Genomic DNA, 19154 nt, shown 5'->3' with positions numbered 1-19154 from the left:
GAACCAACCTGTCACTTTGTTGCTCTCTTACTCTCTTGCTCGCTTGCTCTTCTCCTCTCTCTGTGGGCACCCCCTCACCACGCCATGTTTCTCTCTCCATCTCCATCCAATAAACCTCTTTCACATAATATCTGTTTCTGCTGTGTGCACGGCATCGTTTTTATATAACTACTAACAAAGGTGATTGCTTAAGAGATAGAAATGGAGCTGGGAGGTGGCTTCACTGAAAATGGAAGGTTAAAGGGACGGGAGCTGCTGCTCATGCTCAGCTTTCCCCATCAATTTCAAGCAGATGAGAAAGGAAAGAGAATTCTGAAGGCGTGCCATATCCTTGGTTGGTCACCAACGCAGCTTTACAGGTGTCAGTGGCAGGAGACTTCCCTCCCTCAACCAAGGTCTCTGCTCCACTGCAATCTCCAGCTGTTAGGTAACCAAGGACGACCTTGGATTTCCCACCTCTCTCCTTGTTAACAGGGTAACGGAACCCAGGGCTACCTGCAGGCTAGACGAGCACTCTACCAACTGAGGCCCTTCTAGGTTTACAGTTCAGGATACCTCAGCCTCAAAAGCCTCCTTCCTTCCTTCCTCTCTCTCTTTTAATGAAGCTACCCTATTTTTTATCAATTCTACTTTATTTAGGGTTATTAAACACTTCTACCTCCCTTCCAACACCCAGCTCCGGGAAGGAGGGAAAGAAGGTTAGTGGGGACAGGGCCAGAGTTCTCTCTGCTACTTCCCACTGGGTGGGGTTGTAGGATTCTTTTAGGGACAAGACCAATATCAGTCGTCCAGAAATCCAGGTAAAAAGCAAATCAGCAAACAGCAAATGCAGCAGCAGGATGAACCAGCAGCAAGCAGTCCTCTTCCAAGCAGCCATGCCTTCTTCCTCTGGGCTGTCATATTTATACCCCTCAAAGTTCTCAGAATGTAATTCCACCTGGCAAAGACCACGCTCCACACGAAACACTTAACAGGTGTGGACAAACTAAAATCCCCAACTTGGAATTTTAACAAAAAACATGTTTACAGATCATAAACCAAAACATCGACAACAACTATCCTTTATTTTTTCGTGTGTGTGTTTGTGTGTGTGTGTGTGTATTATGTGTTGTATGCTTAGAGGGTGAAGAATAACTTTTAAGAGTTCTCTTAAATCAAGTTGATCCCGAGGATCAAATGGAAGTCCCCAGACTTGACAGCAAGTGCCTTTCCCCGCGGAGCCACCTCACCAGCCCGCCAGCAACTTTTCAGATGTTTGGGACTGAGGAGCAGGTGCAGAAATCTGATGAGGGGTCAAGAGCCGGATGCTTACACTTCGGCACTCTGTAGACTTGGAGAAGAAAAGGAGGAGAAGGAGAGAAAAGGGAAACGGGGAGGGCACGGGATGGTGAGAGGAAGTGGGGCAAAGGACACAGGAGATGTTCCAGGAATATGGAAACAGGAGGAGGCCGTGAGCGAGGTGGAGGGCAGGAAGGAGGGCTGAATCTAGGCTGTAGCAGTCAGTAAAATGCCTTTACCTGTCAAATGGGGTGATCGCAATAGAGAGAGGGCCGCTCTAGAGACAGGTCTTTGTTGACTCCTGGCTAGCTGGGTCCAGTGTCTTCAGCTGCACCCCCATCCCAGCCACCCACCCTCCTCCAAAAGACCGTGGCAGCTGCGGGCGGGGGTGGGGCGGCGCCTGCCCAGCCTTGGCCTTGGAGTGGAGCTGGAAGCCGGCCCAGGCTGGCCTCTTCCCCAGGAGAGCTGTGGGAAGGTCGGCCAAGCGGGTCAGAAAACAAGCAAGCCCGCAGGGTGGGCAGGGGGCGTGGGAGGGTAGTTGGGAAGGAGGGGCAGGGAAGAGGCACATAGGGGTGCTGTGAGTGAGAAGCGCCCAAGACTGCAAAGGGCATATCCCCTGACGGGACCCTCCAACTCTCGGCTGAGCCCAGAAGTTCCCTGTCCAGGCCTCCTGCAGTAGTTTCTGCAAGAACCTGCGAGGGAGCAAAGAGGGCCGGAGTTCTGCAAGCCTGAGCAGGTTAGACCGACACCAGGGACGGGGCACCCTAGCAGGAGACTAGAGATAGGGGCGTCTCTGGATGGGCCCTTAGGAATCTGGGGTGCAAACAGGGGTCTAGGGGACTCCCGCCCCTGGGGAGCAACAAAGTATGCTGCGGTGAGTCAGGATCTCCTAGGAGGCTCCTGGAGTGCAAGAAGGGCTCATGTGGAGGAAGGATGGTGACCTGATATGGGCCTGACACTACCCTGGGTTTATAGAATGCGATTTATAAGGTTTGGGGGAGGAAGAACTGGGGTGTGGTGGCTCTTTATCTTTCGAGATTGAGGCCTCTGCAGCCCCCAGGGTGTGAATTTCGACTCTCTCGGAATCCGGAATGCTGAGAAGCCTCCAGGCTTGTATCTAGGACAAGCTGGGTCGCGCAAGGGCGGGCAAACTCCGGCCTAGGAGAACCCAGGGCAGGACCTGCGCGCCTCGGGCGCTGGGGATCTTGCACGTGTTCTGGGTTTGGTGCCACGGAGCCACGCCCCCTAGAGTCAAGGCCCCGCCCTCGGCACCTGCGTGTTTCCACGGCCCGGAGAGACTGGAAGCTGGGCCGCCGCTTCGTTGCCCTGGAGACTCGTAGGTATGCCTGGGCCGGCCGCTCTAGCTCGTGAGTTTCGTTGGGCCACGGGCTCTCTGGCCCTCACGTCCTCTCTATGGTCGAGGCCTCCGGAAGGGGCTGGCCGGCGCGGAGTCAGGTGAGGGCCTGGGAGCGTTAGGCACCGGGGAAGAGAGGTTTGGGGCGGAGCTAGGTGCTGGGTGAGCCGCCCGGACCCGGCCTCTCCGCGAACGGTGACTGACAAGGCCTGGAGGCGGCGCGGGAGGCCCAGGTAGAATCTGGGTCGGAACGCCAGCTCGACCAGGGGCAGGAGGCAGGCCCGCGCGGGGGCGGGGTCCTGGGTCGGCGTGGGCCGGGGCGGGTAGAGGCGGAGCGTGGGCCCGAGAGGGCGGGGCGGGCCGTCTGCGTCTGTGGGCGGGGCCGTAGGCCTCACCTGGAGGGGCCGCTCGGGGGAGGAGCGTGCACGGGTGCGCTGGGGGCCCGACCCACCGGCCACGTCTGAGGGTGGAACCCCGATCACTTTGGGGACTTTGATTTGAGGCTCGCACTTATGGGCGGAGGCAGAGATCTCGTTTGGGGGCGTGGTCTAATGACCTCGGGCGAGGTATGAGTTAGAGGCCGCCTTTGTAGGATCATCCAGGTTCTGAGGCAGTATGTGGCTTTTGGGACACAGATGAAGGGATCAGGTGCTATCAGGGCGTAGCCTGAACCTTTGGCTGCCAAGGGCCCAGGCGTGTGCTAGGTACGACGGCGACCCCACGCTTGGAGGTTTGAAGCTCAGGGGTGGAGCTTGGGAGTGCGATGTCCAGCCACATGGTCAAGGCGTGGGGCGGGGTCTGGCATTGATGACGTAGAAATTCTGGGGCTGGGAGAGGGCGGGAGGGCAATCAATTGATAGGGATGTGGCCAATCCTAGGCCTCGAGGCGGGGCGAGTTAAGGAAGCTGGTTGGATTTTGGCCCTCCTGGAGCCCAGCTCAGAGGCAGTGGGGCGGGTCCTGGTTACTAGGTATGCGCCCGGGGGAGGGGCCAGGCTTCATAGTAAATGCTTTTATTTTTAGGTTACCGCCTGGGAAGATGTAACCTGGCCAGGGTCTGGGACGTGTCCTGGGCTGGGTCAGGACTAGGGTTGGGGGCGGCGTCCGCGACTTCAGCTGTGTGTACCACAGGATGCGGGTTCCCGGAGCAGGAACTGCCTCGGTGGCCTCGCTGGCGGTGCTTTGGCTGCTGGGACTTCCGTGGACCTGGAGCGCAGCGGCGGCATTCGGTGTGTACGTGGGCGGCGGTGGCTGGCGCTTCCTGCGTATCGTCTGCAAGACGGCGAGGCGAGATCTTTTGTAAGTGGATGGGGTTGAAAGTTCAGAGGTCATGGATGCAGGTTGTCTCTCTGGCTATCCAGAATCTTGCAAGGTGATGGTGAGGGTCTCTTTGTGGCCTGGAATTGGTTTTATAGGCTGGTGACGGGGTCTGAAGGTGGAGTGACTGATTGGAGGGCTCTATGGGGTCCTGCAGGAGACAGAGAGGGAGTCTGGAGAGAACTGAGTATGCAGTTGGGACTTGGTGTGCTGTTAGGTTGGTAGGTGGCCACCGTTAACTCTAACTTTGGGTAACTGGAGGGTTGAGAGAGCTGGGAGTTCTGGTGGTGCCGTGGAGACTGAGGCCCTAGGGGCATTAGTGGGGGGACCCACTGTCCAGATTCTTGGAATGAACAGGCTTGGGGTGAAGGATTGTCTTGGGGACCCTAAAGGACTAAGGACTCTAAGGATGTTGGCCACCTGGCTGGCTGAGTGTGGAACTTTGGGCGTTGTTCAGGACCTGTGAGAAGGTCACCGTCTCCGGGGGTCTCCGGAGGTGAGGCTCTCTGGGCAGTCATGGTGTGCAGGGAAGCTGGAGGCTCTGGGATGGCTCTCAGGGTATTGTTGAAGGGAGCTGGGGGCATTCTGCAGTAATCGTAGTGTTGCTGGGATTCAAAGTCTCAGGTCAACCCTTGTGGGTCCTTCTGGGTTCCTTCTGGGAAACAGACTGAGCATTGTTGCAGGTGAGGAAACAGGCTTATGGGGAACCGTGTAGGAATGGGGGCAGAGCACAAGCTCCCTGGCTCTGAGCTGTCTCTTCTGCTGCCTTCTGCCTGCTGGACTTTCTTTTTTCTTCTCTCAAAGTATTGAAGAAACTTCATTCAGTGCAGATTAGCAGTGTGGTCGGAGGAGACTCTGAAGAGTGAGAGCCACGAGTGCGTGAGGCACCCAGGGCATTGCTTTTGCAGACAGACTCTGGTGGCCTTGAACTCTTCATGGAGCTGAGGGTGGCCTTGAACCTTTACCTCTCCTCTACTGGGGTGACATATTTGTGTCAGCACATCTGGTAGTGGCAGTTCTGGGCACATAGAGCAGGGCTTTGTGCATGCTGAGCAAGCGCTGCCCACCCAGCCTAGCCCACAGCCTTTGTTTGACCTTTTGAGTTAGGCTCTTAGGGAATTCAGCTTCCCGTATTTTCTTTTTTTTTTTCTCTCTTTTCCCATGCCTCCCTCTGTCTTTCTTGCCCTGGCTGACCTGAAACTGGACATTCTCCTGGGGTAACAGGCTGGTGATAACCTTAAACAGAGTGGAGTCCACCCGGGAGCTGGCTCAGTGCTTGGAAACACTGTTGCTCTCCCAGAAGGCGCGGGCTTGGGTCACCATCAAACTCAATTTCTAGGCGATCTGCCGCCACCTTCTGGCCTCTGCAGACTTCTGCAGTGTGACTCCAGACCTGGCTGGCCCCTGGGAACAGCCTTTGCTTTTGGAATTATCTTCTCCTTTGTCTTTGTTGTTTTGTTTCAAGATTTTATTTATTTTATATGCATTGGTGTTATTATGCCTGCATGTACATCTGTGTGACGATGCCACATCCCATAGAATTGGTGTTAGAGACAGTTGTGAGCTGCTATCCAGGTTCTGGGAATTGAACCTGGGTCCTCTGCAGGAGCAGCCAGTGCTCTTAACTGCTAAGCCCTCTCTCCAGCCCTCTTTGTCTTTGTGTGTGTGTGTGATGTTTTTGAAACTGGGTCTCACTGGAGCCCAGAATGGACTTGAACTCTTGGTCCCCTCATCTCAGCCTTCCAGGGCTGGACATCCCCCTCACAGCTGTGCCCAGGTCAGCTACTGTCCAGAAACATCTGTCAAGCCCTGCCGGTTCTCCCAAGGGACCTGCTTTGCTGCCAGCCCGAGTCCTGGGGCTCCGGATGAAAGAAGCTGGGGGTGGAAGAGGCCCTGGGAAGGGCCAGGCTGGACAGAGGTGTCTTTGTACTCAGTGTGGGGGTGGCTTGGGCAGCTGCCAACCTGGGTTCCAGAGCATGTGGTAGAGAGGAAACAGTGATCCCGGCCTGCCAGCGTGGGCCCGCTGATGGGAGTGGCAAGCTGGAGGGAAGGGCCCTGATAGGCCCACAGTGCTGCTGGAACCTGGCCTGCCTTACAGACCCATCATCTGTGGCCTGGTTCCAGAAGAAGTTCACAGCTTTTAGAAAGAAGAAGAGTTTCCTGCAGTCACAGCCCTGTCTCCTCAGCTGACACACCCACCATCTTACATGGGCAGTTAGCTGTGCCCTAAGCACACGTGCTCAGCACACATGGTGGAGGTAGAAACCCAGGCTCTGACTGTGGACCTTGGGCCATCCTCTTATTTCTCATTCAGGCCCCTGAGCAGTATGCGTTCTTTGAGGTGCCTGCATTGAGCGCCTGCTGTATACATCATTCACATGCGTACTATGGTAAGCCCATGGAGGATCTTGGGAGATTTGTTCAGTTCTGAGTCATTCTGTCTTCTTGCTGTGTGATCTCATCTGTGGTAGCTCACAGCTCTGAGCCATCAGCTTATCCATTGAATCTCAATTGCGTGTGGACAGCCTTATGGTGGAGGGCAGCTTTTGACAGCACGGTGCTTGGTATATGCCGGGTGGTTAATGAATGCTGGGCTCAAATGTCTTTGCCTGGGCCATCTCGCTTTTGGTTTTGGTGGTGGGGTTTGTTTTTCTTACTCTCTGTTCACTAACCACGCTGTGCTCTGGCTGTGGCTGTAGACTCACTGTCCTCTGCTGAGGCTGGTCCTTGGCTATGGTTCCAGGGATCTCAGCCTAGAAGCCCAGGCTCTGCCTCCACAAATACCCTAGAGGTCGTAGCCTTGAGTTTCAGGCTATAAGGCTTTGGCCACAGGATGAGCGTGAAAAGTCAGTTTTTTAACATTGATACTTAATTTTTTTATTATGTTAGTATGAGTATGTCACCATGTGTTTATCTGTGTGTGTCTTTGTGGTATGCATGCACCACATACATTCCTATTGTCCCCAGTGGCCGGAAGAAGGCATCAGGTCTCTTGGAACTGGAGTTACAGAAAGTTGTGAGCCACCATGTGGGTGCGGAGGGCCACTGAGCTGTCTCCCCAGCTCCCAATTTCATCTTGAGGCAGGGTCTTGCTTTGTAGCTAGAGGGAACTGGAGTCCCTAGTCCTGCCCTGTCGCTCTGTGCTGGTATGGCAGGTGTGGGCCCTCAGCCAAACTCAGGACATTTGCTCATCCACCGAGCAACACATGACTTGTGACCTCTTTGTACCCGCCTTATTTATCACATGTGGTGAACCTAGCTCTCAGGGCAGCCACCATGTTTTGGCAGCTTGTCTGCACTCAGTAAAGGCCACAGATCCTGGAAGACAGTGTGTCTGGGGCTGCTGCCCAACACGTGGTCGCCATGCAGGAACACATAGCTGTGACAGGCAGGCCCAGTTAACCAGACGGCTTGCCATGCACAGTACTGAGTTAGAGTGGGAAGCTGCTGGCCTCACTTAACCTCTTGAGGGAACCCGTGCACATACAGCTGTGACTCAGATGTCACTCCTTTGGGTGAGTGAGATGGATGAGGAGGCTTGCCTCCTTGCCTAACCACCTGAACTCCATCCCTCACACCTTCACTGTGGGCAGAAAGAACTGACTCCCACACGTCTCTTCTGATCTCCACATGCACAGTGAATGAATGAATACATTAATGAAACTAAAAATTCAAAACTAGCCGCGAATGCCTATAATCCTAGCACTCTGAAGGCAGAGGCAGGCAGACAGCTGTAGGTTCGAAGCCAGCTTGGCCTACAGACAGAATTTAGGATAGCCAAGGCTACACACACAGAGAAAGCCCATTTTGAAAACAACAAAACAAAAACAACAACAACAACAACAAAAAACCCACTAAAACCCAACAGAATTTAAAACTTAAAGTTATCCTCATTTTGCAAACATCCTGAAATGATCCTGCACACAGAGGCCTGTGAGTGTGTCTGTCCCATTGCAAATTGCCTCTGAGTGACAGGGTGTCATGTGAGTCAAACCGGTAGACACGTTGGCTCTTTTACACTATTTATTTTGTGTGTGGACCCGTGTGAATGCTCAGGAGCATGTGTGGAGTCGGAGGACAGTCTGCACCCCTTTAATCTCACACTCAGGAGGCAGGCAGAGGCAGGTCTCTAGGCTTGAGGCCAGCTTGTTCCACATAGCAAGTTCTAGGATATCCAGGCCTCACAGTGACACACTCTCTGAATTTTTTTTCAAGTTTAAAGACTTTTAAGCCAAGCATGGTGGCACATATCTTTAATCCCATACTCAGGAATGCAGAGTTGGGCAGATTTCTATGAGTTCTAGGCAGTCTGGTCTACAAAGGTCTCAGGACAGCCAAAGCTACACAGATAAACCCTGTTTTGAAAAACCTAAATATATATACATATATATTTATATATACATCTATACATACATATATATTTATACACATATAAATATGTATATACATATATATACACTTTTAAACATTATAATTATATTTTTTGAGGCAATTTTTTTTTCTGAGACAAGGTTTCTCTGTGTAGCCTTGGCTGTCCCCAACTCACTTTGTAAACTAGATGGCCTCAAACTCACAGAGATCAACCTGCTTCTGCTTCCCTGAGTGCTGGGATTACAGGCGTAGGTCCCTTTACCTGGCTTTGAGGTAAGGGTTTGAAGGAGGCCCTGTCTCCTGTAGCCCAGGCTAGTCTCACAATCACTATCTATAACCCAGACTGGCTTTGAGCTCATGGTCTACTGCTTTAATGACAACCTTTCTGATGACATTTATCAGTTCTCAGGCCCGAGTCCCTCTCCTATTTTACCTGTAAAATCCTCAGCATGACCCCCATGCCTTCAATGCTGATGACTACCCAACTCTTGGCATGTGTGGCTTTGCTCAGACAGCAGCTGTTCCTGAGGGCTGCAGGATTCCTGGTTGACCCACTACCCAGGACTCTACCGCCTTGGGATTATCTATGGCAGGTGCTGAGCCATGGGCCCAGCCTTGGGCCTTGGCCACCTACTTAAATGCTTTCCTCTCTTTCCCTTCCTCACCTCTTCTTTGTTTTTATTCATTTTTGGTTTTTTGAGACAGGGTTTCTTTGTGTAGCCCTGGTTGTTCTGGACTCACTTTGTAGACCAGGCTGACTTCGAACTCACAGAGATCCACTTGCCTCTACCATCAGAGTGCTGAGATTAAAGGCATGCACCACCCCTGCCCGGCCCGTTTGTTTATTTTAAATTTATTTTTACTTAATATTTTTTAGTTTTTAAAATTTATTTGCATGTGCATTTTTATTTACACGCCTGCATGTATGTCTGTACCATGTGCATGCCTAGTGCCTGCAGAAGGCAGAAGAGAGCTTTGGAACAAACTGCAGCTACAGATGGTTGGCAACCACGGGTGGGTACTGGGAATTAAATGCAGGTTCTCTGTAAGAGCAGCCAGTGCTCCTAATCACTGAGCCTTCTCTCTGGTTTTCCATAGCAGTGGCTGGCTTCATGCTCCCATTCTCTCCTGCCTCAGCTTCCTAAATGCTAAGAGGACAAGTGGCTCGATTGCCACCATGCCCTGCTCGTTCCCTCTTGTCTCGCCAGGAGAGAGAGCAAGGACAGGAAGTGAGTCAGCAGCAGTCCATGGCTGTGGAAAGTCCTGGGTGCCAGGGAACAGATGCTGGGGTGGGGCAGCACTTCTGGGCTCTGGAGCGTTTTCTGAGTGTGGAATGGTTGGAGCAAGGCCTGGGAAAGGGGTGTGGATGCTAAGGAAAGGGCATGGCTTTTTTAGCCTGTGCAAAGAAACTGCAGCAGAAGGTGTTGGGGTTGTTCAAAGAACCCCTTTGTGTCTGGGAGATAGTTGAGATGGGACCAACAAAGGGCATTTGTCTTTGTCCCCTCTGAGCCTCACCCAGACACATAGGAGGTGCTAGCTATTTGAAGAGAAGGAAAGAATCGGAGGCTCGGTTCAAAGAGTACTTGCCTAACACGTCCTTGCTCCCCTCTCAGGCCACTTTAACTGAGCTTAATGGCACATTCCTCAAGACCTTTGAGCTGGCTGTGTGGAAGGCACCGTCTCCTTTCCCTGCCCCAGCTGTCAAGAGCTCTCATTTTGACTGTCCTCTTCCTTCCCCAGCAGTCAGTTCCACCCAGTGCTCATCACTGAGTCAGCAGCCTGAGGGGGTGACAGACAGATGAGGGAGGACGTGAAGGAGGAACAGATGAGGAAAGGGATGAATGAGTGAAGGAAGCTGGGTTCTGTAGCTTGAGGCAGGGTTGCCATGAGTTCAAGGCTAGCCTGGGCAAGCAAGGAGCTATCAAGTGGGAGTCCAAGGCACTGGCAGGCTTGGTGTCTCCTCTTGGACTGCCTGTGGTCACCAGCTCTGGGTGTCCTGTGTCCTCTGATGATGGGTAGGATACTTAAGGGACATCCCCAGAGAGAGAGGAACAAGGATGAGATCTGAGACCTTCCTGATAGCCAGGCCTGTCAACCAGGTATCCAGATGCTAAGGCAAGAGGAATGCAAGCTCCAAGTTAGAGGGCAGTTCGGGAGACACTCAAAACTAAGAAGAGGGCTGGGGAACCAGGCGGTGGTGCCGTAAACCTTTAGTCCCAGGACTCAGGAGGCAGAGGTAGGTGGATCTCTTAAGTTTCAGCTCAGCCTGGTCTACAGAGTGAGTTCCAGGCCAGTCAGGGCTACACAGAGAAACCCTGTCTCAGGAAAAAGGGGGGAGGCTGGGGGCATGACTTGAAGCCCTGTATAGAATACCCCAGTGAGGGGTTAGGGTGTGGCCCAGGGGTGGAGTTCTGCTTGGACTCCTCCAGTGAGGGCCTGGGTGGTGTGGCTCAAGGGTAGAGCCCAGGCCTAGAATCCCCCAGTGAGGGAAGTGAGGTAGTAGATTGCTTGCTAAGCCTGTGTTCAATTGCAACATCACAGAGCACAAAGAATTTGACACCCTATGCTCAGGGCACCAGGACATCCAGGGAAGTCTATTTGGTGACTAATACTCATGTGGTAGACAAGCTGGCTTTGGAGAGTCATAGCTTTCCGCCTGGTTTGTAAATGCTCCCTGCTCTAAGATACCAGCCATTAAAGGACTAAGCATACTGGTTTCCCCGTTGTCCTGGGGCCTATAATAGGGGCACTAAGGCTAGAGGCATCTTTAGATAGTGACACTGTCCTCTTCTCTGCAGTGGCCTCTCCGTTCTGATTCGTGTGCGGCTGGAGCTGCGGCGGCACCGGCGAGCAGGAGACACGATCCCGCGCATCTTCCAGGCGGTGGCCCAGAGACAACCTGAGCGCCTGGCGCTGGTGGATGCCAGCAGCGGTGTATGCTGGACGTTCGCACAGCTAGACACCTACTCCAATGCAGTGGCCAACCTGTTCCGCCAGCTGGGCTTTGCACCGGGTGATGTGGTGGCCATGTTTCTGGAGGGCCGGCCTGAGTTCGTGGGGTTGTGGCTGGGCCTGTCTAAGGCTGGTGTGGTGGCCGCACTGCTCAATGTCAACCTGAGGCGAGAGCCCCTGGTCTTCTGCCTGGGCACATCGGCTGCCAAGGCCCTCGTTTATGGCGGAGAGATGGCAGCGGGTGAGGCCTGGGGGATATCATGAGGGTGGGGGCCTCAGGCCCTCAGGGATGGGGAAATTCTGGCCAGGGGTGCTCCTTAACTATGACCCTGAACCCCTGTCACCACAGCGGTGGCGGAGGTGAGTGAGCAGCTGGGGAAGAGCCTGCTTAAGTTCTGCTTGGGAGACCTGGGACCTGAGAGCATCCTGCCGGACACACAGCTCCTGGACCCAATGCTCTCTGAGGCGCCCACCACACCTCTGGCACAAGCCCCAGGCAAAGGCATGGATGGTAAGTGGAGGGTCCCCTGCCATCTCTGCCCTCGGTCCTCAGCTCTCTGGTGCCCAATGTCTGCTTCTTCTGCAGATCGGCTGTTTTACATCTATACCTCGGGGACCACGGGGCTTCCTAAGGCAGCCATTGTGGTGCACAGCAGGTGAGCAGGGACCATAGTCTGCCAGGGCAGACCCCCAGGGTTCTCTTCCTTCCTCCTCCCCTCTGCCTGAGCCCCACCCATCTCCTGCTCAGCCTCTTGCAGCTCCCCTCTCCTGCCATCCCCACCCCGCCTTGGCCTGCATCCTTGAGGGTTTCATATCCTAAATCCTGGTTCTGCTTTTGCCCTTCTGAGTCAGGTTGTGGCTTTTGCCCTCTTAGTCCCCAGCTCCTCCTCCAGCCTACCATGGTCCTTTATTAAGCCTTGGAACCTTCCCATGCGCCACTCCCAGGTCTCCTTCCCTTGGGGCCCAGGGTCTTCTCTCTGCAGACCAGGTGGCCCCTCCCCATATGTGTCACCTCCAGACCTCCTCTGGTGACTTGCCTCTCTCCACAGGTACTACCGCATCGCGGCCTTCGGCCACCATTCCTACAGCATGCGGCCAGCTGATGTACTCTACGACTGCCTGCCGCTCTATCACTCCGCAGGTACGCGGGCACCCAGGGGCGTGGGCAGAACCCCCCAGCGAGCCTCACAGCCACCCTCCCACTAGGGAACATCATGGGCGTGGGGCAGTGTGTCATCTACGGCCTGACAGTGGTGCTGCGCAAGAAGTTCTCCGCCAGTCGCTTCTGGGACGACTGTGTCAAGTACAACTGCACGGTAGGCCCTGCCCCTTCCCAGGCTCCGCCCACCACTGCAGGGCCCAGGCAGTCTTTGGGCTAGCTCAGGCTTTGTCTCCGCATGGGGAGATTCTTCTCTGCGTGACTCATCTGGGCCCAATACCTGCTTCAGGGCGTGCCTTTCTGGCTCTGATTCCACCCTGTGTCACCTCCTGTTCTACCCAGACCCAGCCCTAAGCTGCCAGGGCACACAGCGGTGTGGCCCCCTGACTTCCCAAGCCCCACCCCTCCTGGCCTGGGTCCCTCCTTGCTTAGCCAATTCCACCCAGTTGCCTAGGCCCTGCCTCTCTCTTGGGCCCCACCCCACTCAGTCAACCAAGGTGCATCCTTGAAGGCCTGTTCTCTGTCCCTGCTGTAGCAGGCTAATCCTTTGTCCTTTCTGGCCAAGTTTCATGTCTGTGTGCCACGCCTCCCTGCAAGGCCACACTAATTATAGGCAGGCTGTGTCCCGCTGCGCAGACCCTGCTTCTCTTATTCAGGCTTTCGGCACCAGACCAGTCCATGCTCTGTCGGAGGAGGTGATCCTATCTAGTTAGGCCCTGCCTACTCTGCCTGCTCACCTTGATGGTGGGGAAAGGGGACCACCCTGTGTCCCCGGAATGCTAAAAAAATCTTTCTGGGAAAATATTTTGGAGTCTACAGTATCATCACCAAAGATACTGTACCTATTTTACAGTCAGGGAAACTGGGGCTGTAGTGCAGCTGGGATGGAGCCAGGGTGCCCGAGTGCCTCCAGGTGCTTCCTGTACGGTGCTGGGTTCTTTCTGATGGGGCAGGAGGCCAAGAGCAGGGTCAGCCCTCTGGGCGGAGAGTCCTTGGTGAGGGTTATTAGGCACAGGCAAGGCACAGAGGCTAGGGTGCTGGGAGCACACGGGAGGCCCCGAGCGCCTTCCCACCAGCCCCTGCTTCTGATTGGGCCTTGCCCGGGCCCGCCCGGCCACCCGCAGGTAGTGCAGTACATTGGCGAGATCTGTCGATACCTGCTGAGGCAGCCTGTTCGGGACGTTGAGCGGAGGCACCGCGTGCGCCTGGCTGTGGGGAACGGGCTGCGGCCGGCCATCTGGGAGGAGTTCACGCAGCGCTTTGGCGTGAGGCAGATCGGCGAGTTCTATGGTGCCACCGAGTGCAACTGCAGCATCGCCAACATGGACGGCAAGGTTCGCGGCTCTTCGGCCGTGCCCACTGCCCGCGCGCTGGGAGCTCCGGGAGTGCCGAGAATGCCGGGAACGCCGGGAACGCTGGGACCGCCGAGCACTGCTCACCTCAATATCCACCGCAGGTCGGCTCCTGCGGCTTCAACAGCCGCATCCTCACGCACGTGTACCCTATCCGCCTGGTCAAGGTCAACGAGGACACGATGGAGCCACTGCGGGATGCCCAGGGCCTCTGTATCCCGTGCCAGCCAGGTGAGCACGGCCCTTGCCCAGTGCCTCGGGGAGCTGGGGTCATCACGGCTTCCGCCCTAGTCAACCTAAGTGTCACCTCCAGGGGAGCCCGGTCTTCTCGTGGGCCAGATCAACCAGCAGGACCCACTGCGTCGCTTCGATGGCTATGTTAGTGACAGTGCCACCAGCAAGAAGATCGCCCACAGTGTTTTCCGAAAGGGCGACAGCGCCTACCTCTCAGGTGCGGAGCTTGTGACCCTGCCGGCTGTGAGGACGGGAAGCCCGGTCCCACCTGCCCCTCTCCTGTGCAGGTGACGTGCTGGTGATGGATGAGCTGGGCTACATGTATTTTCGAGACCGCAGCGGGGACACCTTTCGCTGGCGTGGGGAGAACGTGTCCACCACTGAGGTGGAAGCTGTGCTGAGCCGCCTGCTGGGCCAGACGGATGTGGCTGTGTACGGGGTGGCCGTGCCAGGCAAGCTGGGAACACGGGGCGGGGTAGGGTGCAGGAGCCCCGGGGAGTCCATCCAGAAAGGACTGCAGGTACATTAGTACCCTTGGGCCACACCTGGCTGCTGATTGGATTGTGAATCCCTTCCCCTCTCTAAGATTGAGATTCGGTTTGGGGGCCCTTTCTCAGGATCATAAGGCTGGAAACGGCCCTTGTAACATGGGAACGCAGGTACTAGTTGGGAAGTCAGGGTAGAGACCAGGGCTAACCAGGGGCAGGGTGTCCTCAGCTGCACCCCCTTTGCAGGGGTGGAGGGGAAAGCCGGTATGGCGGCCATTGCAGATCCCCACGGCCAGCTGGACCCTAACTCCATGTACCAGGAGTTGCAGAAGGTTCTGGCGTCCTATGCCCGGCCTATCTTCTTACGTCTTCTGCCCCATGTGGATACTACAGGTACAGCCCCTGCCTCGGGACCCATTGATTCCTGGGCCCTGTGTGAAATGAGGGCCCACGGCACCTGCTGTGGGTGGCTTTTCTTAACTCTGTCTGTAGACCAGGCTGTGCTAGAACTCACTTTGTAGACCAGACTGGCCTGGAACTCATAGAGATCCACCTGCCTCTCAAGTGCTGGGATAAAGGCGTGTGCTACCCCTGCCTGGCTCCAAGCCCTTTTCTTTCTCTTTTATTTATTTTTTAATAATTACTTTATTTTATGAGCATTGAATGGTGTTTGCCTGCATATATGTCTGTGTGAGGGTGTCCCTGGAGCAGGACAGTTGTGAGCTGATATGTGGGCACTGGAATTGAACCCAGGTACTCTGGAAGAGCAGCCAGTGCTCTTAACTGCTGAGCCATCTCTCCAGCCCCCAGCCCTTTTCTTAATAGGCAAGATAATCTTTTTTCAGATGAGTATGGTGGCTCCTTCACATAATCCCGATACTCAAGAGGCAGGAGGATCATTTTGAATTCGAGGCCAGCATGAACTGCAGAGTGAGACCCTATTTTTCAAAATTAAGAACAATAACAAAAACACAAGCTACCTCTTTTGGGCTTTGGGGGTGCAGTTCCAGATACAGCGACTCAATACCGAGACAGCTGCATGAAGTGCTGAGAGAATGGGTCTAGGAGCGGAAGGGTGTGGAGCCAAGGAGGTGGCCACTGCTGAAGGAAGCCCTGAGCAGAGCTACCTCTCCCCTCCCCCACCTCCAGGCACCTTCAAGATCCAGAAGACCCAGCTGCAGCGTGAAGGCTTTGACCCCCGCCAGACCTCAGACCGCCTCTTCTTTCTAGACCTGAAGCAGGGCCGCTACCTGCCCCTGGATGAGGGAGTCCACGCCCGCATCTGTGCCGGCGACTTCTCGCTCTGAACCTGCCGAGTGGGGTGGTCCTGGACTGATGTGCCCAGCGCCTGATAATCCTGCCCGAGTGCTCCTGCCTGGCCCTGGGCCAGTGAGCCATGGGAGTAGGAGACTGGGGCCTGAGCTGCTGGGAAGCCCTCTCCTACATCCATCCCATCATACATCCATCTGGCCTCTTTCTCTTTTTCTCCATCTCTTTTTTTCGTTACCCACCAGGAACTCACAGCACATGCTGGCTGCTGTGTCCTGCAGTGGGACCAGTGTTCAGGGGTCCAGGCTGCCAGCTGTGACCCAGACTGGTGCCCGCCTCCCTTCCCTATTGTGCCTTAGGAACCCTTCCACGGTTCCCCTGTAGAACAAGTGGGGTCCCTGGTTGGTAGCGCATTGTCACAGAGGTGAGCAAAATCAGCATCTCCCACTGATCCTCAGTCAACTGGGAATATTTTTTTGTCTTGAGACAGGGCCTCGGTGTGAGGCCTCCACCTCTCCACCCTGCTGCCTCTGCCTACAGAGTGCACTACCCTGCAGTCCCAGGCTGACACTTATGCACTCTGACCCTCCGAGGCCCCACTTAAACCTCATGTCCTGCAAACTTTCAGAACCGACTTGACCTCTTGGATGTGGCCAGTGCTGGTTCTGCCCACATATGTCAGTTCAAGGGTCCCCAGGTATCCCCTCGTTGACTCTGGCAACGCTTCTGAGTCCTCACATTACAGCTGCAGAGCCTCAGGGAAGTTGCTGTGGTGTTCTCTTGGGCGCTCCCTGGTGGCATCCCTGGGTGTGCTTACCTGAGGCTTTAGTGCCAGTAGCCCAAACCCTATTGCTTTAACACTCCAGGTCTCATCTTCTGGCTCCCATGGTCCCCATTGGGATCATTGGTAATTCATCTCAGTCACCAAACCAGGCCTCTGCTCTCCTTTATTTGCATGGGCCCAGCCCCATGAAGGGTGTGGACCAGGCAGCTTCCACTGGCTGCCCTGAAGGCATCCACACACAAATGTCATTATGCTGTTGGTTTTAAGAAATAAATTTGCCGAGCTATGACACCTGCCAGAGTGCAGCTCTGGTGTGTCTCGAGGGCCAGGCCCTCTCTGTAGTTCACCCTGAGCAGACTGCAGCCGGACCCCATAGCATCTGTCCTAGTGAGGGTTCCTATTTTGACGGAACACCATAGCCAAAGCAACTTGGGGAGAAAGGGGTTTATTTGATTTGCATATCCTGAATCACAATCCAGTTAGGGAAACCAAAGCAGCAACTCAAACGGCAGGACCTGGAGGCAGGAGCTGATGCAGAGGCCATGGAGGGATGTTGCTTACTGGCTTGCTTAGTCTTTCTTATAGAATCCAGGACCACCAGCCTAGCGTTGGAATCACCCATAGTATGCTTGGCATTTCATCAATTATCAGTCAAGGAAATGCACCACAGGCTTGCCCACAGGCCACTCTGGGGGATTTTCTCAGTTGAGGTTCTGTTATTCTGAACAATGATGGCACTTGCAGGAAATTGACATAAAAGCTAGCCAGCACTAGCTGGGCATGGTGGGTCACACCTTAATCCCACCTCCCTTAGGCAAAGGTAGGAGGATCTCTGTGAGTTCCAGCCTTGTCTACAGAGTGAGTTCCAGGACAGCCAGAACCGTGTCTCCAAAAAACAAAAAGCAAACTAGAAAAGGGAGTGTGGGGTGTGGAAAGCTGGCTTAGCATAAGAGCCATTTGTGCTCTTCTAAAGGACTTGAGCTTTGCTAAAACCATGTGGGAATCCTACACTCTTCTCACCTTGGCTGGAATCTGGCATGCACATAGCGTGCACACACATATGCACACAAAACAAGCATAAACTAAAAAATCTAAATAAACTAGACATGTAGTTCCAGGGACGAAGCTTTGCAAGAAACACTTTCATGGGCTGAGGCATCTTAAAGGCCCCATTTCTACCTTCTCAACACCATTAGCAAAGCTGGGTGGTTATGTTATTTGGGGAAGTTACTCTGGCAGCAACAGGAACCTGACCTCCAGGCCAGTCAGTACAGACCAGGGGAGCTTCAGGCAAGGGTACGAAGCAGGCATTCAGCAGATCTCCCAATCCCTGGATTGGGCCATGGTGCCCCAGGGCCAGGGGGATGCATTTATCAGTTGGGCCCAGCAAGTGCTGAACAACAGCCTGGTTCTGTCAATTTGGCCAGCTGAAATGAGCCAGCCCTGGGATTGGCACAGTACCCACTGCACACCTGATCAAGTAGCAGTGGGGTTGACACCAGGCACAGCTAGTGAGAAGCAGGCCCAAGGGTGTGTTTGCTTTCTCAATGACACTGCTTGAGCCAGTGTTTTAGAAGGGATAGCCAGCCAGGGCAGCACAGTGAGATGCTTTTTCAGAACAGAACAAGCAAAATAGAAAAGGATAGACAACTAGGAGCAAAGAAGGCTGTCATCAAAGCCCTTGGGAGATTGAGACATCAGGATGCTGAGTGCCAGGTCAACCTGGTCCCCACAGCAACATCCTACATCAAACAGCCAGAAGAAAACACCAACGCCAACAATTTCTGGGGTGTTTGTTTTAAGACAGGGTTTCTCTGTATAGCCTCGGCTGTCCTTGAACTCACTCTGTAGACCAATCTGTCCTCCAACTCACAGAGGTCCTCCTGCCCCTACTACCCCAGTTGTGGAATCAAAGGTTTGTGTCACCACAGTCCAAGAATGCCAACAGTTTTTAATTGCTTCAGTTTTAAATTTCTTAACTTTTATGAAGGGCACAGTCCTGTGAACCAATCCGTATGTTCACCCTGATAGGTTCTGGGGTTCACTGTCTCTTTTCTTCTTCCTTCTCCCCATTTTCCTTCTGTATCTTCCAGGATAGAACTCTGGGACTCATGCACACAGGGTAGTGCTCTATAGCTGAGCCACGCCCCAGCTCCTCACTCTCGCCAAGGGCCCACCCCCAAGCCCTCATGGGAGATTCTAGGTAGATGTTCTCCCCCTTCACTGGGACTGAGTGCTTGGATTTTGGAATTCCTCCCCTCCCTGCCAGCCTCACCCCCACCCTGGAGTTTAGCAGGATCACACAGTACCAGTCAGTCTTCTGGTCATTATGACTCAGTGGTTAAGAGCAGAGGTTTCAGCTTTCAGAGGAGAGTTAAGCTTTCCACCATCCACATGAGAATCACAACCGTCTAACTCAGTCCCCAGGGTAGCCCACGACCTCTCCTGGGCTCTGTAAGCAACAGGCACGCAGGTGGTACAGAGATACACACGTGGTTGAAACAGTCATGCACTTAAAAAATAAATGAAGAATAAAGGGGGAAGTTAGGGAGGAGGAACCAGAGGGGGCTTATTTAGGTCTTCATGGTGAAAGCAGCT

At 54.3% G+C, this 19154-nt stretch overlaps 1 protein-coding gene and 1 long non-coding RNA gene across 11 annotated transcripts; one reads left to right on the top strand and one right to left on the bottom strand.

The window, feature by feature from the left end:
* Positions 1–22: 22 nt before the first annotated feature.
* On the bottom strand, positions 23–2625 carry LOC132653650 (uncharacterized). Its single transcript, XR_009591422.1, has 3 exons — positions 2551–2625; positions 1518–1743; positions 23–1330 (listed from the first exon to the last, which is right to left on the bottom strand). It is a non-coding gene; the product is annotated as an uncharacterized LOC132653650 (long non-coding RNA).
* Slc27a1 (solute carrier family 27 member 1) lies at positions 1823–16845 on the top strand. Of its 10 annotated transcripts, none has more exons than XM_021638127.2 (13): positions 1823–2014; positions 3654–3929; positions 11117–11511; positions 11620–11781; positions 11857–11926; positions 12320–12411; positions 12477–12586; positions 13554–13763; positions 13886–14012; positions 14095–14232; positions 14303–14467; positions 14750–14896; positions 15653–16845. In XM_021638127.2, exons 2-13 carry the CDS (start codon positions 3763–3765, stop codon positions 15808–15810), a joined length of 1941 nt encoding a protein of 646 aa, XP_021493802.1. In that variant the 5' UTR covers positions 1823–2014; positions 3654–3762; the 3' UTR covers positions 15811–16845. The 10 variants fall into 10 exon arrangements, with proteins under 10 accessions (XP_021493802.1, XP_021493803.1, XP_060238009.1 ...); XM_021638128.2 differs by having other exon boundaries at positions 1824–2014; positions 3762–3929; XM_060382026.1 differs by lacking the exon at positions 1823–2014 and adding an exon at positions 2489–2618 and having other exon boundaries at positions 3762–3929.
* The last annotated feature ends 2309 nt before the right edge of the window (positions 16846–19154 follow it).

Source organism: Meriones unguiculatus, chromosome 4, assembly GCF_030254825.1.
Source record: "Meriones unguiculatus strain TT.TT164.6M chromosome 4, Bangor_MerUng_6.1, whole genome shotgun sequence".
NCBI lineage: Eukaryota > Metazoa > Chordata > Mammalia > Rodentia > Muridae > Meriones > Meriones unguiculatus.
The sequence above is the reverse complement of the archived record's forward strand: the minus strand, read 5'-3'. Positions and strand labels throughout refer to the sequence as shown.